Genomic DNA, 27,151 nt, shown 5'->3' on the forward strand with positions numbered 1-27,151 from the left:
TTTATTGGTATTGTTAAATTGTACTTTTAAAGGAACGTGTCCATTTCAGCTAAGGTGTGGAATTCGTTGGCATAAAGTTTTCAAGATATCCTCTCATTTTCCTTTTAATGTCTGTAGGATCTGTGTTGGTAGCTCCTTTTCACTTTGCTGCCTTTTCATTTGGATTTACCATCATTTTCTTAACTAGTTGTGTATTCGTGGACATTTGGTTGTTTCCAGTTTTGCTCTATCGTATGTGCAATAAATAATCCTTTAGCACACATGTATGTTTATATACATTTCTTTGTTTTTTTAATGTTAAATTCCTGAAGTGGTGTTTTTGGGGTTAGAGGACTATTTTTGAGATTTCTGGTACATTTGGAGTTGTCCTCCAAACAAAGTTGCCTGGGTTCATACTCCCAGCAGCTTTGTATAAAGAGTTCATTTCTCTGCACCCTTGAGGTCCTAGTAAGTACTATTCTTTAATCTTTGCCAGTTTCATGGGCAAAAATTGATTTTTTTTTTAAATCAAATAACTTTATTTAGTTATTGAGAGAGAGAGAGAATGATAGGATATGAGAGGGAGGAGGGTCAGAGGGAGACGCAGACTCCCTGCTGAGTAGGGAGCCCGATGCGGGACTCGATCCTGGGATTCCAGGATCATGACTTGAGCCCAAGGCAGTCGCTTAACCAACTGAGCCACCCAGGCACCCCTTAATATGTTTTTATTTGTAGTTTTTTGATAACTAGTGAGTTTAAATATTTGACTGTTTCATGTTTCCTCAGTTAGTTGCTTGCTTATGGGTTTTGTCTTTTCTTTGAGAGGTATTTGAATTTTCCATATTAGTTGTCAGATTCCTTTGTATAAAATAGCATCTCCTTTTATATGTATTATAGACTGTTCCATTTTGCCATTTGCCTTTTAGTTTTGTTTAAAGTGTCTTGTTTTTTTGAGAGAGAGAGAGAGACACAGCGAGGGAGGGGACACAAGCAGGGGGAGTGGCAGAGGGAGAAGCAGGCTTCCCGCTGAGCAGGGAGCCGGAAGCGGGGCTCAATCCCAGGACCCTGGGATCATGACCTGAGCTGAAGGCAGATGCTTAACGACTGAGCCACCCAGGCGCCCCTTAAAGTGTCTTTTGATTAGAGAAGTTCTGCATTTGTACCTAGTCAGATCTGTCAGTCTTTTCCTTTATGATTGATGTGGATGTGCTTAGAAAGACCTATCACCGGAGTATATGGGATAATTGCCTATACTTTTTCTTTGTTTGTTTATAGCATTACCTTTAACTCTGTAATCCATTTGTAATTAACTTTGTAGGGTGTAGGGTGTAGGGCAGAATGGGTTTTTCCCCAAATAATTGAATAATCTACCTTCTTCACATTGATTAGAAATGTCCAAACTGGGGTGCCTGGGTGGCTCAAACGGTTAAGCGGCTGCTTTCAGCTTAGGTCATGATCCCAGGGTCCTGGGATTCGAGCCCTGCATTGGGCTCCCTGCTCAGCGGAGCGCCTGCTCCCTCTCCCTCTGCCTGTTGTTCTGCTTACTTGTGCTCTCTCTCTATTTCTGTTAAATAAATAAATAAAAATCTTAAAAAAAAAAGCCCAAACTTATATTAATGGAATTTAATGAATAACAAAAGAATTCATGTCTTAATTATAAAGGTGGGTCATAACATTCATATAAACCTTTTTACTCAGGAAGAGTCCTTTTCTTATTTAATTATTTTCTAAAGACATTTTATTAAATAGTAGCAGGGTCCTATAGTTACTTGAAGCTATTCAGTATCAACTGTGGGTTATGATGAACTGAGACTGCATTCTCAGTTTGTAGTTATTAGGATTTATGCCTGTTCCTCGCTGTATGATATGAAAACCTCTTTGTACCTTCATTTCTCATGGACAGACTTGGGAAAACTGTACCTGGTCACGTGGCTGGGTCATGTGGAATTTGTCAATTTGTTAACGGTTACTTAATTATGGTCTGCTGGAATATATCCTTTTTTTGGGCATCTGATATTCCTAATGAGACCCTTGGGTCTGATAGGAATTTGCATTTCACTTTTATTTATTGCTAGCATTAAGATAACCACAGTTTATTAATCATTTATTATGTACTCTAAGGACTTGGTGAGCTTCTCTTGAATCCTCTAATAACCCAGTAAGGTGGACATTATTTATTCTTACTCTTTATAGATAGGGAAGCTGATCCTCACAGAGATTAAGTAGAAGCTAGAAACCAGCAGTGTTGTATTTTGAATCCAGATTTCTCTTAACTCCAGAGCCTGGACCTTTAACCACCATAATATTTTGCCTTAGTATATTTTTTGTTTAGGATAGTAATTTTTTAGGATGTGGGAGAAAAGTCTTTAAAATGTTTCTTTCCCTCTTCTTACTGAGGTTTACTGAAAGCTATTCAGATGATGATTCAAATATGGAAGACTACCCAGATACACAGGTAAGCCAGACATTTAATGGACCAACTTTGATTTTTTTTTTTAAATTATTATGAACCCTCCTTAAAAAAATCAATGTGGAATAGAATCAGAGACTTTGAACATCTCCATCAATAAGTAATTAAATACTTCCTGTGTATAGTGTTGAAGAAATCTCTGGATGGCTATCTTTTCAGTATTTGTGTTTATAGCCTATTTCATAGGGAAAAAAGGGAAGAGAGTGGCCAGAAATAAGGGCACATGGGAAGAGAAAGGGGAATTAACAATAAAAATTGAGAAAAGGATACATTTTCTACCAAAGGGCTGGCATTGCCAAGAAGTAGGTTTCAATTAAAGGGAAATGTAGAAATAATATACTAGATGATTTTTCTTTTAAAGATTTTATTTATTTGAGAGAGAGAGGATGAGAGAGCACTAGAGGGGGGAGGGTCAGAGGGAGAAGCAGACTCCCCACTGAGCAGGGAGCCCGATGTGGGACTCGATCCCGGGACTCCAGGATCATGACCTGAGCTGAGCCCAAGGCAGTCGCTTAACCAACTGAGCCACCCAGGCGCCCCTGCTAGATGATTTGTAACTTACTCTATTTTTTCCCCAATGGTGTAATTCAGTTTTTTTAATTTATTAACAAAGTCAGGATGATAACGAGTTATTCTGATCCAGTATTGACTTGATGGGCTAGTAGTGACTCTCCTTGACAACCAGCTCATTTTTATACCTGTTCTGTTGTACTTTGTAAAAGCGAGCTTACTTACTTGGTTTTATTTAACTTCCATGTATGAATTGGTGCATTAACTTAAGGTGAAGGGGGGACATTGTTTATGAACAGTAAATGTTTGATGAAGCGTCTTATTGTGGACCCCGGTGTTTTCCGGCTGAAATGCTGTGAGAGAAACTGTGGGAAGTGCCAATGTACTGGTAACCAGCTTTCCACAAGGACCTGTGAGGAATTCATGCTGACGTCGTGTTTCTGCCAGGCAGCAAATCACATGAACAACTCCCTGCTCTCCTTATATCGGAGAGGACATCCTGAATCCGTTTCAAGGACTCCTGAGATGGAGCCCAGAGAAACCACTGGCTCGACCCCGTGGACACCTTCCGGAACAGGCTCCATCCCCTTGAAGACCCCGGCCAGAGGTTCTGAGGGAGGGTGGTTTATCGACAGGACTGGTGGAAAGATGGACGTGACAGATGAGAAGAGTAATCACAAGAAGCCAGGATCTGAGATAGAGGTATTTTTGTTGTAGAATTTAGCCCTAAGTAGTTGGAGCACATTACCCCCTTTTCCTGAATGTAGCATCAGCAGACTCTTGTGTTTCATGAAGGGCGTGGGGATTTGGAAGCACACAGAGAACATGGGCAGGTCCTGTTACTGCCACCGTTACTATCCAAGTCCAAGCCTTAACTACTGAAGTAATCTCCCCTCACTTTATTCTCCACACACAGATGTCGTTTTTTGGTTGGTTGGTTTGTTTTTTAAGATTTGATTTATTAGAGAGAGGGAGAGCACAGAGGGAGAGGGAGAAGCAGACTCCCCCCTGAGCAGGGAGTCTGATGCGGGACTGGATCCCAGGCCCCCGGGATCATGACCTGAACCAAAGGCAGATGCTTCACAGATTGAACCACCCAGGCGCCCCATAGATGTTGTTTTTACAAGTCAGATTTTTCTCATTCATGTATTAGAAATGGCTTTGTTCAGTCTAATATCAAAGCCGTGTGCACGCAGCTGCCCTGCTGTCTCCTCAGTCATCTCCTCGGCTGCCATGGCCTTGATTTGTTTCTCGAACATGCCACGCACGCTCACCTGGGCCTGTGCACTTGTGCTTCTGTCTGGAACTGTCCCCAGATTCCTGTGACTCACATCTCGTTTCCCTGGAATCTTGGCAGCGTCCTTTCCTGATGTGTGAAATACCACGTCATTGGATACCATTTGCTTCATCTCCTTTTTGTCAGGCAGTTAGGATCACTTAGAACTTGCTGTGTAATTGTTTATTTGGGTTTTTTTTCTTTGACTTTCTCCACTAGAACGTCAGCTTCAGGGGACCAGGACCTTTGGTTTGTTTAATAATGTCTCCTTGGCTAATATGCAGCTAACGGGGCATCTGGGTGGCTCAGTCGGTTGAAAGTCTGAATCTTGACTTTGGCTTGGGTCATGATCTCAGGGTCCTGGGATCGAGCCCAGCATAGGGCTCTGCACTGGGTGTGGAGCCTGCTTGAGATTCTCTCCCTCTACCCCCACTCGTGCATGCATGTGTGTGCTTTCTCTCTTTCTCTAAGATAAGTAAAATCTTAAAAATAATAAAATGTATCTGACATGTAGTTGTCAGTTTGTTGAATTAGTGCCTGATGAGCCTTCCAAGGTGCACTTACCAGTGCAAGTTTAAGAACAGGTACCTTGGGTATGTGTTACAGAAGGTTGGTCATTGTTGGAGGAAGGGAAGTTAGCGCTGAACCAGCGTATGGCTCATTTTGGGCTTAAGTAATGCTTTGAGGGGGCCTGCACAAATGAGTACACCACAAAAGTGTACAGAATTAGTAGACACCCTTTTTTTTAACCTAAGTTGAACTGTACCATACATAAAAGTAAAGCTGGATGAATTACCACAAAGTGAACACACTGGGCACCAACCTTTAGTTTTTAACGCCCGACAGAATGAGAGGATTCACAGTAATCTGTCCCACGATAGTCCCTGAGGACGCCCCTGGGGCTCACTGTCCAGTGTGGTAAGTGCTAGCCATGTGTGGCTCTTGAACATTAAAAATGTGGTTAGTGTAAATGAGGGACTGAATTTTTTTATTTTTATTTTTCCAAAGATTTTATCCATTTATTAGAGAGAGCACAAGCAGCGGGGCAGAGGGAGAGGGAGAAGCAGGCTCCCCGCTGAGCAGGGATCCCAATGTGGGACTCGATCCTAGGACCTTGGGATCATGACCTGCACCGAAGGCAGACGCTTAACCGACTGAGCCACCCAGGTGCCCCGGGACTGAATCTTTAATTTAAATTTATAAAATAATGGTCAGTTCAGTTATTATAAAACTTCTGAGTATGTTTGGAACAACTTGGATATGTGAATCTACTCTTTCAGCTGTAAATTTTATGAAAACTAGATACAAGTTAAGTATTTCCCATTAAAATTTAGTGTCTGAGGGGCGCCTGGGTGGCTCAGTCGTTAAGCATCTGCCTTCGGCTCAGGTCACAATCCCGGAGTCCTGGGATCGAGTCCTCTGTCCAGCTCCCTGCTCAGCGGGAGGCCTGCTTCTCCCTCTGCCACTCCCTCCGCTGCTCCCCCTGCTGCTTGTGTGCACTCTCTGACAAAAAAATAAATGAAATCTTAAAAAAAAAAATTTAGTGTCTGAGTTGAGATGTGCTATAGACATAAAGTACATAAAGTATGTGGTCTTTGAAGACTTGCTATTAAAAAGCAATATAAGACCTCTCAATTTTTTATACTGATTATATGTTGAAATGATAATGTTCTGAATATGTTTGGTTAAATACTAACTTAATTTCACTGGTTGCTTTTTCCCTTTTTTAAATGTGGTGGCTAGTAGAACATATTTAAAATGATGTAGGTGGCATTGTGTTTCTCTTGGACAACGCCAGTGTAAGTGGTTTCCAAGAACCAAGACTTGACTTGGCAAAACCTTTCTCTTTTTGAATTATTAATGGGCCTTTTCCAAATCTCTACATTAATAATCTGTTTTTATTTTTTATTTTTCTTAAAGATTTTACTTATTTTTTTAACAGAGAGAGACACAGCGAGAGAGGGAACACAAGCAGGGGGAGTGGGAGAGGGAGAAGCAGGCTCCCCGCCAAGCAGGGAGCCCGTTGTGGTACTCGTTCCCAGGACCCTGGGATCATGACCTGAGCCGAAGGCAGACGCTTAACAACTGAGCCACCCAGGCGCCCTAATCATCTGTTTTTAGAGAACGTTATTGCAAAGGCTAAGGAAACAGCTTGACTCTTAACGTTGAATCATACTTTTTTGTGGCTTTCAAAGCAGCTCCGTGGTCCCGTTTAATTTAGTGATTCATCAGACATCACATGAAGACCCACTGGCGAAAGGCTTAGTGAGAAGTACAAGATGAACATTAGTGTTTCATCTCCAGAAGCTCACAGTTCCGTGAAAGACACAGAAGTGCTCACATACAAGGTGGATCGTGGCAGGCTATCATGCACTTGCAAATTCAGTGTTCTGGGAGTATGAGTAAGAGGTTAATTCTAACTGGAAGAGTCTGGAAAGGAAGTTTTCACTTGCGGGATAGAAACTGAGCTTTCAGCTCTGGAAAAGAAGGCTGATCCACAGCAGAGACCACGCCTGAGCACGGAGGTTGGGCATAGGTGCCAGTGCCCGGCTGGGAATGCTTTATTTTCAGTCATGCCTGTGTTGAAGAAAACATCACTGGTATTATGATATCAAGCAAGGCATGTTGAAATTTCTTTTCTTTCCAGGATCCCAAAGATGCTTCTGTTCTGGAGTGTAGTGAAAAAAGGAAAGTCAGGCTGAAGAGCAAAGGAAGCAAAAGCAAGAAAGACCTTCAGGAAGCAGATGGAGAAATAGAAGCTGTCCTGCAGCGGAAAGGTGAGCCGCGAGTCCTGGGGGCCGGGGGGTGGGGGTGGGATGGGCTTCGGGAGCGGCGTCCTCAGTTCCAGCCCTTGTGCTTAGGGTACCTACCGTGTGCAGCAATGTCTATAAGAAAAGCCTTCGGTGACCCATAGACCTCGGTTTACACATTATTCAATAGAACTCTGAATTACTACTGAATCACTAAATGTTTCCATCTCCTGTTTTGTGTACCAGCTAAAGCCAAGGGGCTAGAGTTACAAGTCTCCAAGGTGAAGTTTGAAGATGTTGGAGGCAATGATACGACGTTAAAGGTTAGTTTGAGTGCAGAATTTACTTGGATAAGCTTATTGCCGCTTCGTTTCTGGTAGGAACTGGGGGTGGAAAGGAGCCTGGGTGAGGGGAGAAGGGCAACCCTGGCTTGTACCTTCAGGGTGCTGAGGGGTAAAGGAAGAGTACCACCTTCCACTTTTCCACCACTGGAATTACGGTGTGTGGAAGATGGGTGCTTTGTGGGTGATACTGCTTTAGCAGAAGTGAGTGACGGTTACTGTTTACTTAGCGTCTGCTCTGTTCCAGTTAACCACGCGTCACGTCTGCAAGGCTGTGAGGTAGATGTTATGACAGCTGGGAGAGGGGGCGCGGAGAGGTTCCTGCCGGAGTCCGTTAGGCACCAGACCTGGGCTTCAGACCAGGCTTCAAACTTGCCAAAAGAATAGACTGTTTCCTTCCATGCGGATTCTTTCTCCTCTTGGGCCGAGAAAGACTTCTTTCCTGTCCGGTCCCTCCAGGAGGTGTGCAAGATGCTCATCCACATGCGTCACCCCGAGGTGTACCACCACCTGGGTGCCACCCCGCCGCGCGGAGTCCTCCTTCACGGGCCGCCAGGCTGCGGGAAGACGTTGCTGGCACACGCTGTTGCCGGGGTGAGGTTTGCCCGCGTGCCTTTGCTGCGGTTGCTTTTGTTCCGTGTGTCCTTGTTCCTCTTCAGTCAGCTTGAACCAGACGTGGCATGTTCTCCGGAGGACTGGCCCCTCTGCATTTCTGCCCATCCTGCTGCCATTCGTGAGATGCTGTTTGCTTCAGAGCAGTCAGTTATTTAGACGGCAGGGGCTGGGTGGGAAGCAAGGTGATGTGGCCTAAACACCCTTCTTGCAACACACAGTTTGTTTCAGTTACTTCTCTTTCCCTTTAAGCCAGTGGTTCTCAGCAGCAGTAAATGAGAAAACTAAGGATTGTATTTTTTTTCCCCAGAACTAAATTTACTCAAAATTTCTATTTGAGTCATATTCTTACACTTTTTTTTTTTCAGATTTTTTTTCTTAATTTTTAAATAATCTCTACACCCAGCATGGGGCTCAAACTCATGACCCCGAGATCAAGAGTCACACACTGACTGACTTGAGTCAGCCAGGCACCCCATGTTCTTGTACTTTTTAGTGTGAAAATAGCCTTTCTAAAATGGTGATCATACTTAGGTGGCAAAATGAAAAGGTAGCCATCTTGTATTTTTGTCCCATCAGATTTTTAAGAAACTCTGTTGGGTGGTAAAATGCACAACGTCCAAGTGACTGCAGTTTGAAGAAGAGCATTTTATACCAGTGATGAATAGGTTAGTGCTCTGTGCAGGGAGCTTGTTCTTATAGGAGAACTGATGGATTTGCCTCATTTGTTCCTTTGTTGAGTAAACGGTTGTGTGACCACCGCCTGGCAGACGTTGAAACTGTGATGAGTGCAGCAAACCCAGTCTCGTAGGAGAGGCCACGTGAGGCAGACATCACCCAAGCAAACATCCGCAGTCATGGTGGTCATGAGTGGGGGACTCGGGGTGCAGCACGCAGGCAGTGTCTCCGTGGGACGCCCGTGGCTGACACGGTGATTTTCAGGATGAGTAGGAGCAGAACGAGCACGCTGGGTGCCGTGTGTGCCGGGGGTGGGGGGGGCGCGGGGGGGGGAGGGCAGCAGTGGCACTTGCCCCTCCTTCACTTCGGGAGCCCGTCTTCTGATGGGTACCAGGCTCCTTCCCTGGGCGCCTGGTGAGACGTGCCAGTCGGGCCAGTGGGACACAACTGTGTCAGGACCCCTCTGATCCTTTCCAGCAAAGAAATAACTGGAATTGTTCTAAGCAGGGGGAGCCTATCTCTGGAGAGTCAAGATGCTTTACTCAGAAGAGTTGACAACAGGGTTGCACAGTGCCTTCAGTAAAGTAAAAACAAGTGGCCGGGGCGCCTGAGGGCCCTGTCGGTGACGCGTCTGCCTTCAGCTCACATCATGATCTCAGGGTCCTGGGATCAAGACCTAAAACTGTAGATCTTTAAATAATGTTTCTCATCAGACCAACACAAAAGATGAAGTTTCTCAGAAAATTGGGCATTTAAAGATGAAATTTTGAGGGTTGCCCCCGGTGGTCAGATGGTTGAGTGTCTGCCTTCGGCTCAGGTCATGATCCCAGGCTCCTGGGATCGAGCCCCGCATCGGGCTCCCTGCTCAGTCTGCTTCTCCCTCTCCCTCTGCCTTCCACTACCCCTGTTTGTGCTCTCTGTCAAATAAATAAAATCTTAAAAAAAATATTTAAAAAACAAAAATTTTGAGAGAGGGATGAATGAGGAACAGGTAGGGAAGATAAATTCTCACAAAGTGGTCATTCTTTCACGTATTTCTATCCAGGAACTGGACCTCCCGATTCTGAAAGTAGCTGCCACAGAGATTGTGTCCGGAGTATCTGGGGAGTCTGAGCAGAAGCTGAGGGAGCTGTTTGAGCAGGCCGTGGTGAGTCCAACCCACGTCGGGTCAGGTCACCCATGGTTATGACAGAGAGCTCGTGATGGCTAAATACTTAAAGTAGATGCACGGTACAGACTGTTGGCCATACTGATCTGTTGAATCTGCAATCAGGCAGAACTGTAATTGGCAAGGAGTTCGGGCTGTCATAGCCACTGGTTATGTGTTGAAAATAGATTATCCTGGTGGTATTTCCTTTCACTTTTACTTTCCCCAAATTAAGTTTAGCAAATGACTTGTAAGTGGTGTGAAAATTGTTCATCTTTAGGATTATCGCATTATAAAAGCAGCCATAGAAATGCCAGGATAAACTCTTCTCTGTTTGCCTAATTGAACCAGTGAAAAGAAAATCCTGTTACCAGAGAAATTACAGATCCGATTTTATCCTAACTGTAATTCCTGCTGTTAAAACGCGGGTGACAGCAGATGCTCAGTAAACACAGGGTCTGCCCCTCTCTACCAGTCCCTGTTACTTGATGAAACAGCACGCTTGGGTGTGGGTCAGAGAACAAACGGTCCAAGCGGATCACGTGGTTGTTTGTTGAGAACTGTAGGCTTTCCTCCGGCTGAATTCTGATGACCATCACTTACTTTCTTACTCTTTTTCTCACTGAGTTTTTCCGGTCCTGGGTAGATACTGTTGTGCTCGCCTCCGTCTCCTTTGCTGTCTGTGACATACCTGGGTGCTGTCTGGAGCAGTCCTCGCTGCTCCCGTGCCCGAGTCATCACCTCCCAGGAGGATTCGGAAGCGAGCCGGCTAGTGGCGGGCCAGATCTTCCCTATAAATTGCCTTGGTCCCCGTGGTGTTGAGACGCCTTAGCCGGGTTGAGAGTCTGACCCTTAGCTTGATCAGTGTCACTGAAGAACTAGAAATGAGCATGCTGGTGATTGCATCTCTTGATATTTTATTTAAATTTTTCATGTTAACTGATCCTCCTCTCTTTTTGTTGTTTTTATTGTGGTAAAATATGTTAAACTTGCCACTTTAAACATCTTTAAGAGTACAGTTCTGTGATTGTAGTAAGATGTTCATGCGTTGTGTGACCGTCACCCCCAGCATCTCCCCAGCCTGAATGCATGCTCTCGGGCCACCGACCCGCGCTTTCCCTCTCCAGCCCCTGGCCACCGTGGCTCTGCTCCCAGTAGTTAGTGCTTCTGTCTAAACCTCCTGTCTCCACTCTGTCCAGTCTGCGCCTTGAAGAACACGCATGGGGAAGGTGCTCATCGTCCACACGGCAGTACCGGGGACTCCCCTCCCTCCCTTCCTCATTGCGGTCCTCATGGCCGCTGCTGGTTCTCTGGCTGAGTGTGTGCTCACTCACTGGTTGTACCTCGTAGCATCGAGGAGATGGCTCGTTGACGAAAGAATTTTAGTGACTTGCTCACCGCAAAGCGCGGGTGGATGAGAGGGCTCAAAGTGTGGTAGCCTGTGTGCAGTCTCTCACCGTCCTCTATGCAGCATCTTAAGTCCGATGAAAGCAGAAGTGATAACGCTGGGAACTGCCTTCTTGAGCGCTGCTCGTTTGCTGAACGACCCGCAGACTACAGGATTCTTTAAAACATACAGACTAAACTATGCTGCAGTGTAGGGAATATCTTTATGATTGTCTTCTGTGATATTTTTATTTCCAGTCAAACGCACCCTGTGTCCTTTTTATTGATGAAATTGATGCTATTACCCCCAAGAGAGAAGTTGCTTCAAAAGACATGGAACGAAGAATTGTAGCCCAGCTCCTCACCTGCATGGATGGTCAGTTTAAAATAATTCATTTTCAGATAATAAATTGTGGGGTTTTTTAATAGTGTAAGTAATATGAGACATTTGGGTAGAATAACACTGAGAGTAAAAAATCCTTTTCCTAAAGGATCGTCTCGTTAATTTTTTGGAGTATATCTTATGGTTATTTTAATGCGTTTATACACACACGTAAGCACTAACATTGTTTTGCTTCTTACAATACTGCGATTGCACCATTCACATCGTTCTGTGACTTGCTTTGTGTATCTTAAAGTTCCTTCTTGGAAATGTGGCTGTTTTAATGCATTTAAATTTACCTTTTAACTGCTGTGTGGTATTCTTTTTTTTTTTTTTTAATTAACATATATGTTATTTGTTTCAGAGGTACAGGTCTGTGATTCAACAGTCTTGCACAATTCACAGCACTCACCATAGCACACACCCTCCCCAATGTCCATCATCCGGCCGCCCCATCCCTCCCAACCCCCCTTCACTCCAGCAACCCTCAGTTTGTTTCCTGAGATTAAGAGTCTCTTATGGTTTGTCTCCCTCTCCGGTTTCGTCTTGCTTTATTTTTTCCTCCCTTCCCCTATGATCCTCTGTCTTCTTTCTCAAATTCCTCGTGTGCTGCATGGTATTCTTTAGGACAGATTTATTATATTGCACATAAGCATTCCCATTTTGATGAATGTTTAAGTTGTTTTGTTTTTTGCTTTACAAGAAGCTGTAGGGAATCTCCTAAGTGGGCCTGTTTGGTGCATACATATTTTTCTAGGATAAATGCTAAAAATTAAGGTGATGGTTAAGGGTTATGCACTTTAAATTTTGTGGGAAATGGCAAACTGCCTTCGGAAGGGTTTGCAGAGTGCACTTCCCCATCCTCTGAGATGCCCTGTGTCCAGGTCCCTCCACGACCCCGACTGTCACTGTGTTCTCATGGTTGACAGGCTGGTGGTGATGATGGAGATCTCACCTTGTTGTTCTTTGCATTTCCCTGTTTTCACTGGAGGTTGATCATCTTTCCATATTTCTTGACTATGTGTATCACCCCAAATCCCTTTCTCAGCCTGTGCTGTGTTACTGAATTTTTTAAAATTGGTTTGAAGGAATATTTTAGTTTGTTACGGAAGCAGATTCCTTGTTAAATGTATCGCATTTATTTCTTCCCAGTCTGTAACTTATTTTTCAGTTTTGTTCATTTTGTTTGGAACTAGATCCTGCCTCTGGTGAAATACCGTGGGGTTTCCATACACAAGTAATTTGAAGTAGTACAGGTTTTGGGCTCCTTGTGGTGCTTGCTCTTTTATTTTCCCATAAAGTTTTCTTGCCATGCTTTGAGGCCCTTGTTCTGAAGCTACAGTGTTACCCGTTATAAGATTACGTGGTTCTCTAAGGAGAGAGACACCAGCAGTCATACTGAGACACAATGCTTATCTCATGATGGTGGAAGCATTCTGATGTCAGAGATTTTACAGTTTGGAAGAAAGGAATAAGTACAGGGACTGAGCAGATTACCCATTACTAGAGCTTTCCTGAAAGTTGGGGTTAGTTGGGGTTTCCGGTGTGTGTGTGTGTGTTTTAGGGTCCCCTCTGCGAACACAATAGAGAAAACAGTCAACAGTTCAGCGCACACAGTCATGCCCCAAGTAGTCTGTCCCAGGTGGTGGTTTTTCCCCTCCAGTTTGAGAATTTTTTTAAAAATATTAATTCAGAGTTTAACAAATTTGAATTTTAATAATTTAAAACTTTTAAGTAAATTATTTTGAACAAAGTAATGAGGCCACTGAAGAGAACTAATTTTACCTACTTTCAGAAACTTAAACTCAGGCATAACTCTAATTATTTAAAGAGCTGGAAAACGTCTTAAAATATTATCTTGTCCATGGGCACCTGGGTGGCTCAGATGGTTAAGCGTCTGCCTTTGGCTCAGGTCATGATCCCAGGCTCCTGGGATCGAGTCCCGCATCAGGCTCCCTGCTCAGTGGGGAAGCCTGCTTCTCCCTCTGCTTCTCTCTCTCTCTCTCTCTCTCTCATGAATAAATAAATAAAATCTTTAAAAAAAAATATCATCTTGTCCATGAGGAAAGCGATGCATAGCGAGCCAGGACCTGGTGTATACAGTGGATCATTGGCAAAGCCTGGGCTAGGCTCCAGATGTCTACACACACATAGACGGCTGATGGGCTACCTGCAAATGCATGCTTGGTTTAGGAGACCTGGTGCCCCACAAACAGGTTTTACTCTGTGTAGAAAGAAAGATGACTTTGCTTCTTCTATAATATTCCAGAATTCAAATTTGTGGCTAATGTAACGTCAGTTTAACATGATCACATCATACTGGGGAAGAGGGAGAAGAAGAATGGGATTTATCTTGAAGTTACTGGCAGGAGAGGCCAGCCAGTCCTAGGTGAGGTCTGATTTTTTATCTTTCATGCGTCAGGAAAAAACAGCATTTGACGTTAGCGCTTCCGTTGCTGACTGTTGATTTCCTATGGAAGGGTATTTTTCATGCCTGAAGATTTCACAGTTTTCCATGACTGTTCTCATTGAATTCTGTTACTGAGCCCTGATAAGCTCAGAGCGAGTTCACCGAGACCACAGTGTCTGAGTGACCCGACCTGGAAGAAGGAAGCGCCCTTGGTCGTTTGTTGTAGCTGTGCGTATGAGACCCACGTGAACCAGCCAGGGAGCAGCTCTGGCTCCGTCCCAGCCTCAGTGCAGGGGCGCTCGGCGTAGCCAGAACATCCTCATGGGAAGCACGTGTGCGGCTCATGATTATAAGGTGCCACCTCATTTCCTTAAAGTGTTCTTGTTCAGTGGCCTCTTGTATCATGAATCTCTTCCTTGAGCTTTTATGCAGTTTTCAGAAAGTATTTAAGAGCCTTCCTGTCTCGCTCAAACCAAAATTTATCAAAGGAGTAGTCACTGTCAGCTAAGTGCAGGCTTGTGTTTCCAGTCTACACCACACCCCGTCACTACTTGTCTGTCCCCGACATTTTACTGAGGCTAATCCTGTGACAGTTGTGGGGGAACCTCTCTTGGCCGCATCCGGTGGCTTTCAGCGCTCATCTGCCCGAACCTCTGTTCTTTAGTTTCCTCCTCTCTAAACCTACCTGTTACAGGGGTGGCGGGGGTTGGCCAAGGGGCCGACTGCACCCTAGGGCCTTGCACGCAGTGAGCCGCTGGTGAGCGTCAGCACGGTGGTTCTCGAGAGCCTTCGTGCCCGTCGACCACCTCATCCTGGGCGTTCTCTCTTTGGCATGCATTGCTTGAGCGCTGTCTTTGTGTCCTTGCCCTGGCTCTCCGGCAGCTCCTAGCCGTTCCCCTGTGCCTTAGACAGAGGCAGCCTGTGGGGCTTCCCACTTGGCCTTCTCGTCTTGCCTTCTGCCTGATGAGCAGCTCTTTAGGAAACACGAATGCATCTGTAACCTCGATCTCTGATCAGTGTCACCCTCCTCTTCACGGCTGCCTGCTGGGTACCCCGTGCTCTGTGTGCCCAGGCCAGACCCACTTCCCCTTTCTGTCCCTCTATCCTCCCTCCCATTTGCGTGCTCTTTCCACAGCGTCACCTCCCTCCTTGTCCAGACCTGAGTGCTCTTGGTCTCTCCCCTCCCCTCGCCCTTCACACCCTCCTCGGGGAATGACTTAGTGCCCTGGGCTGCATCTGAAGTCTCGCCCTGCTGCTGGGCCTCTCCTGCTTCTTCCCCGCGTTCCTGCCTTATTGTGTCCTCTGTCCCCTGATGGCTGCCGCCAAATCACACTGAGCTCTGCTCCGCTCTGTTCCTCTCTACTCTTAGAATTGTCTTTCCAACACACACATCTTCTGAGAAAAACCTTTCCTGGCTTCCTGTGGGCTAAGGAATATTTTACAGATTCCTTGTGACCCAGCCATTAAGGTACTGAATTAGCATTCTCCTACCTTGTTACTGTTACCTGTGGGGAGTGTGACCTCAGACCTCAGTTCAGACCTCTGCTGGCCCCCCTGGCTCAGTGGAGAGAAGTAAGACTCCGGTAGGAGACCTGCTGGGCCCTGCATTCTGCCATTCCTAAAACTGTCTCTAGATGACACCAGAGCAATGGGAGACTGTATGCGCACACCTCCCCCACCTCCATGTCCATGCCTCTTGGCTCTTTGGAGACCTGCACTGCACGTTCTCTCCCAGACTCCCCGCTGTTGGGCGGCCCCCCTCTCTGAGCCCACCACACGTGTGTGTGCCTCTGCTGTCCCTCCCGGCCTCTGTTAATGCGCAGCCTCATTAACCTGGACCTGCTTATGAATATCCTCCTCCTCCTCCAAGGCTTTCCCTGAATGTGCCCGTGAATCCATGCTGTCTTCCGTTGTCTCACTACGACGCTCTATTTATACCCGTCGCCATGCGTCACAAGATTTGTTTGGTGGGTTTCTCAATAGACTGCAAGCTGCTTGAGGACAAAGTGTGTGTGTATCCTCCTCGCGTCTTTCACGTAATGGACGATTAGTAAATGTTAGGTTTCTATGTGTATTGCCGTCCAAACGTGTACTAGTCTGTAACCACTCACAGGACTTACGTAAGCACCGTTGTCTGCCATCCCGGTGTCTTGGTCACCGCTCACCCGTGTCTGCTTCTTACCAGATCTGAATACCATGGCGACGATGGCCCGGGTCCTCGTCATTGGAGCCACCAACCGACCGGACGCCTTAGACCCTGCTTTGAGACGTGCAGGAAGGTTCGACCGAGAGATATGCCTTGGGATCCCAGACGAAGCCTCCAGGGAAAGGTACGCTCTCGAAAGATGAAGTTTGTGCGTTGCTGTGTCATCTGAACTGAATGGTTTGGAAACGAGGGCTGAGAAGTATCACGTAGTTTCTTTCTTTGTTCTCGTACCAGTAACGTTGGTTTGGAACCCACGGCTGGTGTCACTCAGTTGGCTGATCAGCTGAGGGATAGCGTGGGGAGCCGTGGAGCCGAGCCGTGCTCGCTGGCCCACATGGAGGTTACATCGAACTTTCACCTGTTGCGTTAACCTGCTTAAGACACAGGTTTCGCGAGAAAAGGCAGCCAGAGAGCTGAAAGCTGTGTGTGTTCGTTGCAGGACCAGCCTGTCCTAGTAGGTGGGGTCGAGTGTCCGTAGAGCAAAGAAAGCTCCACCAGTATGTCAGTAAGCAAAGCCCACACGGGAGGCTCCGGGGAGGCCGAGGAGCGGAAATCTAGCAGAGAGGTCTGCTGGCCCACCCTGGCTCAGTGGATATGTGGTGGCTTTTGGCTCAGGGTTAGTGACACCACTCTCAGCATCTGTGGTCCCCAGCAGCTTTCAGGAAGAGTGGTGTGTAGTGCGAGGAGACAGTCATGGGCTGGCGAGGGAGCTGCAGCGGGGGGAGGCTCAGGGGATGCAGGATGGAGAAGTGCTCATTAGGCACGTGGGTGGGAGAGGCGGTGGGGAGAAGGCATGATCCTTCCTCCTTCCCAGCGCGTAAGTCCTTCAGCTTTGGATTGTCGGCCAGTGTCTTCCTCCACTGCCGCAGCCACAGTTGAGCATGTGCTGATTGTGCTCCCACATGCGTGGTCCTGCACAGTCACTCAGCCTTTCAGGTTCGTCCACTCATGTTTGTTTTTAAACTTTTTTTTTTCATTTGAGACACAGAGACACAGAGACACAGAGAGAGAGAGGAAGCACGAGCAGGGGGAGAGGCAGAGGGAGAGGGAGAAGCAGGCTCCTCGCTGAGCCAGGACCCTGACGTGGGGCCCGATCCCAGGACTCTGGGATCATGACCTGAGCCTAAGGCAGACGTCCAACCATCTGAGCCACCCAGGCGCCCCCGTCCACTCATGTTTAAACCCGCAGCACAGTGATACTTAACATTTCTGTGGTTCGTATTTATTCAGCAAAATGTGTTGAGCATATGGCATGTGCACACACCACTGTGGACAGCGATAATGAAGAACGCAGAGAAGTAGGAGTCCTTGCTTTCAGGACCCATACGGTCCAGTAAGAGTTCTGGAAGTCAGGCCTGTGTTCTTCCTCAAGCCTTTGTTTCATCCAGAGCCCAAACGACATAGAGACAGAGACAGCAGGGCCCATCTTTGCTGCTGGATAAAATCCTCTGTTCATCTGCCTGGTGTCCATCACCGACAGTCCTTAAGGGCTTTTGTTGATGGTCGTATTTTGAAAAATTTGAAGCCTACAGAAAAGTTAAAAGAGTAGTGCGATTAGTGTCTGTAAGCCCTTCGGCTGGATTTACCTTTGCTAGCGCTGTCCACACTTACCTTCCATGCTTGTCTTCAGCCTCTGGAGAAAACTGTTTGTGTGCGTGTGTACCTTTTTATTTGCCAAGCCATTTGAAGGATGGTTGAAGACATGATGACACTTTAGCCGTAAGTCCTTCTCCGATGTGTCATTCCGTGTCACGCCATTTCACCCCATTCCAGAAAATTTAATACTGACACAATAATAATACCTCAACGTACAGTCTGTTCTGATTTTCCAGTTGCCCCCAGGATGTCCCTGTGTAGTTTGTGTAGTTTTATGTTTCATCTAGAATGCACTCTGGGATCGAACCTGGCTGAGTCCACGTGACCCTGTAACCTCAGCCTGCCTTCTTGGGGAGGAAGCACTTTCGTGACGGTGGTGTTTTCCAGGTGCTGTGAAATTTGAACACTCCTGATTGTTGCCTCCTGATGATAGTCAGGTTAGATGCTTTGGCAAGAATACGGCCTGGGCGGTGAGCTGTCCTCAGCATCATGTCGGGAGGCTCACGGTGTCACTTTGTGGTCACGTTAAGTCCGGTCACTCAGTTAGGAAGTTTGTCAGCGTTTCCTCCTCTAAAGTTGCCTTTTTCTTGTTCACTTAATGACTGGAATCGAGACATTTCTGATATCTACAGGTACTATGACTGCCGTTGTCACTTTGTCCAAAGTCCACTGTAGACTTGGAGTCAGTGCTGTGGTGTTTCATGCAGGCCGGGTGCTCCGCACAGGACTTGTATCAGAGACTGGAGGGTGAGAGCATCTCCTGTGCTTAAGGCCTGGCTGGGGAGAGCGGGGTTCAAATCCTGAAGGAGGGTAGCTCTTGAATAGAATTACGAGTGAGAATCTTTTAAGGAAGTGTATTTAAAAATATCACTTTTATTCTGGTAAAAAACACATAAAATTTACCATCTTAACTATTTTTAACAGCACGGTTTAGTAATATTAACTTTATTCACTTTGCAGCAAGTTTCTAGAACTTTTATTTTTTTTAAAGATTTTATTTATTTGTTTGACAGAGAGAGAGAGAGCGAGAGAGGGAACACAAGCAGGGGGAGTGGGAGAGGGAGAAGCAGGCCTCCCGTGGAGCAGGGAGCCCGATGCGGGGCTCGATCCCAGGACCCTGGGATCATGACCTGAGCCGAAGGCAGACGCTTAACGACTGAGCCACCTAGGTGCCCCTCTAGAACTTTTCATCTTGCACTTTCATCTTTCAGCATTAACATTCAGTATCATATACCCATTATCCCTCCTAAGAAAGAGTATTTCATTTTTTTTCTAAGATTTCATAATGCTATTAATTAAAGACTTATTTATTTATTGGAAAGAGAGAGACCACGACCCTGAGATCATGACCTGAGCTGAAATCAAGTCAGACGCTCACCTGACTGACCACCCAGGCATTCCTAAGGTTTTATGATTTTTAAGCAATTTCTACACCCATCGTGGGACTCGAACTCACAACCCTGAGATCAAGAGTCGCATGCTCCACAGACTTAGCTAGCCAGGCGCCCCAAGAAAGAGTATTTCTGATTGAGTCTTTGATAAAGGCAGAATGCAGTTTTCTTATTTTTATATTTGTGTCTAGTTCTGAATGCAAAAGCAAGGTAGTTATATTATTGTGTGCAGGTGCTAATGTGTTAAATTCTAAGAGGATAATATATAAATAGAATTGAAGTATGTCAGTGTATCTGTAGTTCTTAGAAGGTTATTCGTTAATTGAGGAAATATTTAAGCACCTTTTGTGTACTAAGGGAGGCAGAGTGGCTGGCATTTCAGTCACTAGTGTGAGTGATTAGGAGAACAGTGAGTATAAAAAGGAAAAAACAGGGTCTGAGGGAGAATGTATCAGGCAAAGCATACCTGGTCTGAGGGTTTTTAAAGGCTTCTCCGAGTAAGCTGAGACTTTAAGAATAAGAGCAATGAGCAGATCACGTGATGATGAGAGTATTTCGGGTAGGACTAGCATGTGCAAAGTGCAGCGAATGTAGAAGGTACTAGAAGGCACTTCATATACCCTTGGTAAGGATTTTGGACTTCTCTGTGAGTGGTGGAAAAGGATTAAAGCAGTTAAATTAAGTAGGACAGTGATGGAAACATTTTTTATTTTGAAAAGATCACGATAGCTACAGCGTGAAGAATGAACGAAAAGACCAAGACTGGGTTCTGGTGGCCCAGGGAGGGGCCTGTTGTAACATCTAGATGAGGTGGTGCTGGGCTTAAGGAGGTGGGGGTATAGGTGGAGATAACTGGAGCTTGGATAGGGCCCAGCTGGGGGGTGCCTGGTGGGGGAGCGTGGAGAGAGCACAGCTGGGGGGGTGCCTGGTGGGGGATCGTGGAAAGGGCACAGCTGGGGGTTGCCTGGTGGGAAGAGTGTGGATGGAGCACAGCTGGGGGCTGCCTGGTGGGGGAGCGTGGAGAGGGCACAGCTGGGGGGGGCTCCTGGTGAGGGGAGCGTGGAGAGAGCACAGCTGGAGGGGTGCCTGGTGGGGGGAGCGTGGAGAGAGCACAGCTGGAGGGGTGCCTGGTAGGGGGAGCGTGGAGAAAGCACAGCTGGGGGGGTGCCTGGTGGGGGAGCGTGGAGAGGGCACAGCTGGGGGGGGCTCCTGGTGAGGGGAGCGTGGAGAGAGCACAGCTGGGGGCGGTGCCTGGTGGGGGAGCATGGAGAGGGCACAGCTGGGGGTTGCCTGGTGGGGGGAGCGTGGAGAGAAAACAGCTTGGGGGGCGCCTGGTGGGGGGAGCGTGGAGAGAAAACAGCTTGGGGGGCGCCTGGTGAGGGGAGTGTGAATGGAGCACAGTGGGGGGTGCCTGGTGGGGGAGCGTGGAGAGGGCACAGCTGGGGGGTGGCTGGTGGGGGGAGCGTGGAGAGGGCACAGCTGGGGGGTGGCTGGTGGGGGGAGCGTGGAGAGGGCACAGCTGGGGGGTGCCTGGTGGGGAGCGTGGAGAGGGCACAGCTGGGGGGTGCCTGCTGGGGGGGAGCGTGGAGAGGGCACAGCTGGGGGGTGCCTGGTGGGGGGAGCGTGGAGAGGGCACAGCTGGGGGGTGCCTGGTGGGGGAGCGTGGAGAGGGCACAGCTGGGGGGTGCCTGGTGGGGGGAGTGTGGAGAGGGCACAGCTGGGGGGGTGCCTGGTGGGGGGAGCGTGGAGAGAAAACAGCTTGGGGGGTGCCTGATGGGGGAGTGTGGATGGAGCACAGTGGGGGGTGCCTGGTAGAGCGTGGAGAGGGCACAGCTGGGGGGTGGCTAGTGGGGGGAGCGTGGAGAGGGCACAGCTGGGGGGGTGCCTGGTGGGGGGAGCGTGGAGAGGGCACAGCTGGGGGGTGGCTAGTGGGGGGAGCGTGGAGAGGGCACAGCTGGGGGGTGCCTGGTGGGGGAGTGTGGAGAGGGCACAGCTGGAGTATTCAGACGTTTAGCAAGTAGAGCCAGTCCAGGTGCATTTCTTGGCAGAAGGAGTGAGTGGAAGGTGGGGGCTGTGATTGAACAGGAGGAAATATTCCCGGGTTTCTGATTTAAGCATCTTTGCTCCTGGTTTTCTCAGAGGGGATTGAAATCCTGGAGATAAGCATGTGTTAGAAGAGGATTTAGGGAGGATAAAGCAGATTGGGGCAGCTGAGCTAGACGTGCCTACAGGCTGTCCAAGTAGAGATGTTAGCTTGGCAATTGGATGAGTCTGGAGTTCTGAGGAAGTAAAAATTGGAGAATCATCAGCGTATTGAAGGCAGCTGAAGTTCTGAGAGTAGAGTGGATTGGCTGGAGTGTGAGGACCAGAGGTCAGAGGTCCTGGGGCAGGCTGAGGGGACAGAGGGAGCCGCCAGAGTGCTGGGGAAAGGAGAGTGTTTGTAAGGGGAGCCAGCGCTCCCCGCAGGAGGGCCGGGGGGGGGGGGGGGCGGGGGCGGGAGCAATGTTGCTGGAATCGAGCCATGAGCCACCTAGTGGTCCCAGTGGCCTGAGCCAAAAGCCCTGTGAGTGGGCTGATCGGGCAGCATCCCGGTGGGTCGAGTGGTTGAGTGAGTGGAAAGAGAAGGAGTAACCGAGCGGACTTCCACGATTCCCCAAAGGGAGTTTTGGCCACGAAGGGGGAGAGGGAGGTAGTGGCCGTGCGAGGGGAATATTGGGGTGTCCGGGGGGCTAGGATAGGAGAAACCAGAATGCCTTGGAATGCTGTGGGAAGGAGTGAGTGGGAGGAATGGAGAATGGGAACCCGGGGGTGCTGGCCGGGGCGCTTCTGTTGGAGCAGCAGCAGAGGGAAGGGGGTGCAGGCCAGGGGGCTAGTCGCTGGGGTACTTGGAAAACGGCGTTTTCTCCATGAATCAAGCCATGAGATCCGTCTGATGAAAGTCAGGTACGTGACCAATAGAGGCTGAAGGAGGATGAAGGTCTGAAACGGTGTTCTTGGATGATTTGAGATAAGCCGGCTAGGGTAATGGGATTTTCAGGCAGTGTTTAGGATTGGGGTGTAGAATGGCACCAGTAGGCCTGGTCTTGGGGTTTCTTTCCCAGAGTAATGCTCAACAGTCTAGGTTCAGGCAAGGAGGGAACCAAGATTTAGAATTTAAGAAAGAAAATAGAGGCCCTGGGGTCTGAGTTGTGCAAAGAGGAGCACCTGCTGAGGAGGGGCGAGCTCAGGTATCTGTTGAGGTCCAGAGCAGGTTCGCGGGAGATGGTGGACCGAGCTCAGGGTGCTCGGACACGTGGTCTCAGAGGTAGAGCCAGCTTGGTCACATGTCCCTGTGCCTTTTCCTGGATAGCTGACATTTTCTAGCTTTCGTTTGTTTACCTGTAATAAAGGAATAATGATAACAGTGCCTCATTTTATCTGTAAGACGTAACGGTACCGGAACTTTGGAAAGCCTTCTCGTGAGGACTGCGTTAACATACCTCGCACAGCCTCCGACACATAGGAATTCTAAGGTAGCTATTGATGTCTTCTTGGACTTTAAAAGCATTTCGTTATGGAAAAGTCCAGTGTATACGAAGCAGTCTGGTATAATTGTTCCAGTTTCTGTTGCTGCAGAAAAAAACCACTGAAAAATTTAGTGGCTTTCAACAACATTTCATTGTCTCTCACCAGTCCCGCGGGTAAAGAATTTGGGTTCGTCTCAGGGTGTTGTGTGGTTGCAGAGATGGTAGCTGGAGCTCTGAGCCACTGGGCTGGGCTTGTCTATGCACCTGCCTGTCCAGTCTGGCTCTGCTGTCTGTGTGGCACCCTTCCCGGGACTCTGTGGGCTTCTCAGAGCCGGGGGGCCTCAGGGCCGTATGGTTCATGCTGGGCAGTCCCGGCAGCCTCTGTCCCCACTGTCCTGTGCTGTTGACCGGCCACAGAGGTTGGCCCAGACTCGAAGAGGGGCTGGAGACCCCACCTCCCGGTGAGAGGACGCTCAGGAACGTACAGACGTGCTTTAAAACCCTCACAGCGGTGAACCCCATGTCTCGTCACCCAGTTTCAAACAGTTATCACCATTTCAGTCTTGCTCCGTCTATCCCGCACTTTTTTTTTTTCCTGGAGCGTTTTAAAAGCAAAGTCCAGGCACTGTGTCATTCTAACTATACATGCTCCAGTGTCTAATGAAAGACTTTTTATATAACGTCCGTGCAGTGCTGTTATATACCTCACAAATAGTTCTGTAATGTATCTGATATCCAATCCATAGCCACAGGTTTGTACTGTATAATCGTATTGTGAATTTGGAGTATAACCGTATTTAGCATTTTCATTTCTCCTCTGTATAAATATTGTTCCCTGCTGATCCAAGTCCTGTATCAGATCATATGACCTTTCTTCACCATTTTAACTGTTCTGGAATTCATAATTGCCGTATTGTTTTCATTTGTTAACCCTCTTGCAACTTCTTTACATTCTCTGTTTCCTCTGCATCTACATGCGTGCGTGTTCTGGTCTGTCCTGTGCCTTGTGTCGCAGGGAGAGGCGGTGAGGAACATCACGGGCACAGTCTGAGCAACAGTGCCTGCTGTGCTGGGAGTCCTGACGATGGATGGAGCAGTGTCATTTCCTGTGGGTGCGTTCCTCGAGTGGCCCACCGTGGCCGACCGTTGGATGTGAGGCCGATGGGAGACCCGCGGTGGGAGCGGTTTTGTTGAAGCCTGAGTGTCACTATAAAGCATTCAGATGACCAGCTAACATTTTAGCTAGAAAACTCCATGTGTCCATTTCATAGATGCTTTTTGTTGAGTCACTTCAGGTTTTTCAGAAGCAGACAGCACCGCGGGCCGCAGGTCTAGCTGCTGTAGCTGCTGGACTCCTGACATGGGCAGGGAAGGAGTGCAGGATCGCACACCCCGGTTTCCTGGTGGAGGGGCTTGCGATCGTCCGCGCACCCGGACCTCCCCTCTCCTGCTTCAGGCTTGGCGGGCAGCGCACTCCAGGGATCCTGCTGACTGAGGGCGTGCAGAGGATGTGGGGTCTTAGTGCTTCTCACGCAGGCTGTCCAGAACTTGCTGGTTTTGGGGCTCCGCTGTGGCCCTCGTTTCTGCCGCCCAGCACTTGGATGCCTCCATTCCCCGCTCTTTGCGGTTCACCAGACATATCTCCTCTTTCCTCATTAGTGCACCTCTCAGAGGAAGGTTAATCTGACTTTGTCTCCGCTCCTAGGTCATTTATCATCCACTTTGTTTCTTCATAAATGGTGGTTTAAGAGTATGGGCAGTCAAGCATCGCTTGGCCTGTGCTGATGTAAATAAATGACTGAATAAAGAAATAAGAGGCAATTTTCTGGTGCAGAAGAATTCTGGATGATTTATGTGGATGCACCTCCCTGAAGGAGTGGAATCTAACTCCCTACTCCTTGAATGCGAGCTGGGCATAGTGACTTATTTCCAAAGAGTACAGTGTGGAAGCGGGAAGGACCAACCTCACAGCAGAGACCTTGCCAAACACGGTGTCCAGCCTGCTGGTCAGGGTTCACGTCCCTGTGGTGAGGGGTGCGAACAGTGCTCCGCCTCTGTGCTCTTCTTCCCGAAAACACGTTAACTTAGTCTAATCACCATAAAAATATCAGACTAATCCCATTGAGGGGTCCTCTACAAAATTCTGGGCCAGTAATCCTCAGAATTGCCCATAGTAGTAGGAGATGGGTGTGGGGTATATGGAACTCTGTACTGTCTGCAATAATTCTGTAAATCTAAAACTTCCAAAATAAAAGGTGTATTTTTTTAAAGATGAGTTAAAATTCATCCTGTTTATAGTCAAATACAGCATTAAACCTGGATCATTTATTCTGGGAACCCCTACTATTTGAATATTTTCTAGGGGATTTTTATGGCATCAGCTAGAGCTGACACAGAGAGACTTGTGTTGGGGGGCCTGTCTTTTCTTAGGTAGTAAGACATGTAAGTAAGCATCAGAACCCTCTGAACGCCCATCCCCTCAGTGTCCTAGCAGCATAAATACCTCTCTACATGGAGCTGCCCTGGAGCTGAAGACCAGTGGTGACGGCTTTTGAAGGACCTCATACAAATAAAGACTGATGCTCTTAATGCCCATTCCTGTGGCTCCCTTCCAGAATGGCCTGGGTTCGGGGTGGTAAGAGTCCAGACGCCTCCTGGTTCCATGGACTATGGATTTCGTGCTTCCGATTCTTGTTATTTTTCTAGGCAGAGGAAGTGTTTCTGCAACAGTCACTTTGCCATCTTGAAACTGGAAATCTCTTCCTGGGTAATTTCTCCTCCTTTGGAGTTTCCAGGGTGACCAGAAATATCCACATATTTTCAGAAATAGAAGTTGTAACAGAAAAGGATACTTATTTATGTTTTCTCCTAACATTCTGAATATCTTAGTTTTCATGTGAAAATGGTTTTACGCTGGAACCTTTTTTTGCTTTCTGTTATGTAGAGTGCCTGAGTGAGTGATTTTTCATTGGTCAGTAATGTTTATCTGCTGCTTTTCTGTTCATTTACATGATCTCAGGTGACTTTTCTGGGACTTATTCTCCATCGGCTTGACATTTGAAAATATTCCTCTGCCCTACAACTTTGGAAATTCCAGACTATTTCCCTGTCCAACTTCGTTGGTAACATCACAGTATGTGAATCATAGTAACTGACACTTGGGCGCTCACCGGAGCTCAGCCACTGTTCTGGGGGTTTAGCTGGGCTCAGGCCGACACCCCTGCGGGTGAGCACTACTATATTTCATAGCTAACAAGCGACAGAACCCAAGTGCGCAGGGCAGTGATGGGCCCAGGCTGGCGAGCGGCCGAGCCAACTTCCGAGCTCCCGTGTTGATTGTACGGCTTGTGGGTTTCTTCACAAGCTCTTACTGCAAACTGTCTGAGGTCCTCCTTTGATGGTCATTACCTGGAGGCCCACGTTTCCCTGGCCCTACCTGGTGCCGCTTTAGGTGAGCGAGATTTCTCACACGTGCAGTATGGTGAAGTCGGAGAAGTATCTGTGCTAATGTGAAACGGGGTGTTAAGATGTGTATCAACCTAGCTTTCTTTGGAGGATAGAACTGATGGTTTACTTGAGTCTGGTGGCTTTTATTTCTGGCAGATGTCCATTTAATCTACTCTCAAAGCGGAATTTACCTCAAATAAACAGTAACTTGTTTTGACGGGTGGGTCAGTAATCTGAATTTTTTTGCCCTTGTCTTTCCTACAGAATACTTCGAACTTTGTGCAGAAAACTTAGACTTCCGGAAAGTTTCCCTTTCCGTCACTTAGCACGCCTGACGCCAGGCTTCGTTGGTGCGGACCTGATGGCGCTGTGCCGAGAGGCAGCCATGGGTACGGTCAGCAGGGTCCTGACGGTGCTGCCCCCGGATCCTGTGACTGCGGGTTTGCCGTCCGGACGAGGCCTGGAAGACCGGATGGGCGCCGAGCCTGCTGCCGGGTCACCGGCGCTTCCTGTGCAGGTACCTTCACAGTCCTGACGTCGGCCACGCAGCAGGTGTCGGTGGAGTTGAGGTGTATGGTTTTCAGTTTTATCGGTGTGACGATCAGTCACACCCAGAATGGCTGTGGTTTCCCAAGTACAAGTTGTTTTACTTTTTCAGCTGATCCTGAGTAAGTTCCTTTTACAGCATGGATTATGAAATTGTGGAGGCAGGGGTTGGCGAGCCGTGGGCTGCTCGCCCACTGCCTGTTAATGGACACGGAAGTTACGAGGGGACACAGCCGTGTTTGCACATCGTCTCCCTGCTGTCACGCTTCTCAGTTCACATGGGAGGTGTTTACTGAGTTTACAGCGTTTACCCTGCAGGCCTGGCCAGAGAGAGTTCGCCCACTGCTGTGAGAGCACTGGGCACTTGGTCCTGTTTCCTGGTTACCGTCTGGTCACGGGCACTGGCACGGTCCACGCGGCATCCATGAGCTGTGTGAGTCGTGAAGCTCAGCACAATGTTTGTGTAGCACTTGATGGTTTTCTTGGGGGCTTCACGGGGCTTCGTGATCAGAGGGGCT

General features: G+C 47.9%; 1 protein-coding gene across 5 annotated transcripts in view; it reads left to right on the forward strand.

The window, feature by feature from the left end:
- The window catches only part of NVL (nuclear VCP like), a 99,538-nt gene that overhangs the window by 8,099 nt on the left and 64,288 nt on the right, over window positions 1-27,151 (forward strand). For 3 of the 5 annotated variants that reach the window (XR_003523306.2, XM_027613194.1, XM_027613195.1), the window contains exons 5-13: window positions 2,377-2,434; window positions 3,407-3,661; window positions 6,883-7,012; window positions 7,232-7,308; window positions 7,786-7,920; window positions 9,662-9,763; window positions 11,408-11,525; window positions 16,127-16,271; window positions 26,352-26,604. Coding sequence is in view for 4 of the 5 variants with exons in the window: in XM_027613194.1 (XP_027468995.1) it covers window positions 2,377-2,434; window positions 3,407-3,661; window positions 6,883-7,012; window positions 7,232-7,308; window positions 7,786-7,920; window positions 9,662-9,763; window positions 11,408-11,525; window positions 16,127-16,271; window positions 26,352-26,604 (1,273 nt within the window). In the remaining variant the exon portion in view is untranslated. The remainder of the gene's footprint in view (window positions 1-2,376; window positions 2,435-3,406; window positions 3,662-6,882; window positions 7,013-7,231; window positions 7,309-7,785; window positions 7,921-9,661; window positions 9,764-11,407; window positions 11,526-16,126; window positions 16,272-26,351; window positions 26,605-27,151) is intronic. The other 2 variants (XM_027613196.1, XM_027613197.1) reach the window with 2 other exon arrangements.

This window comes from Zalophus californianus, chromosome 10, assembly GCF_009762305.2.
Source record: "Zalophus californianus isolate mZalCal1 chromosome 10, mZalCal1.pri.v2, whole genome shotgun sequence".
NCBI lineage: Eukaryota > Metazoa > Chordata > Mammalia > Carnivora > Otariidae > Zalophus > Zalophus californianus.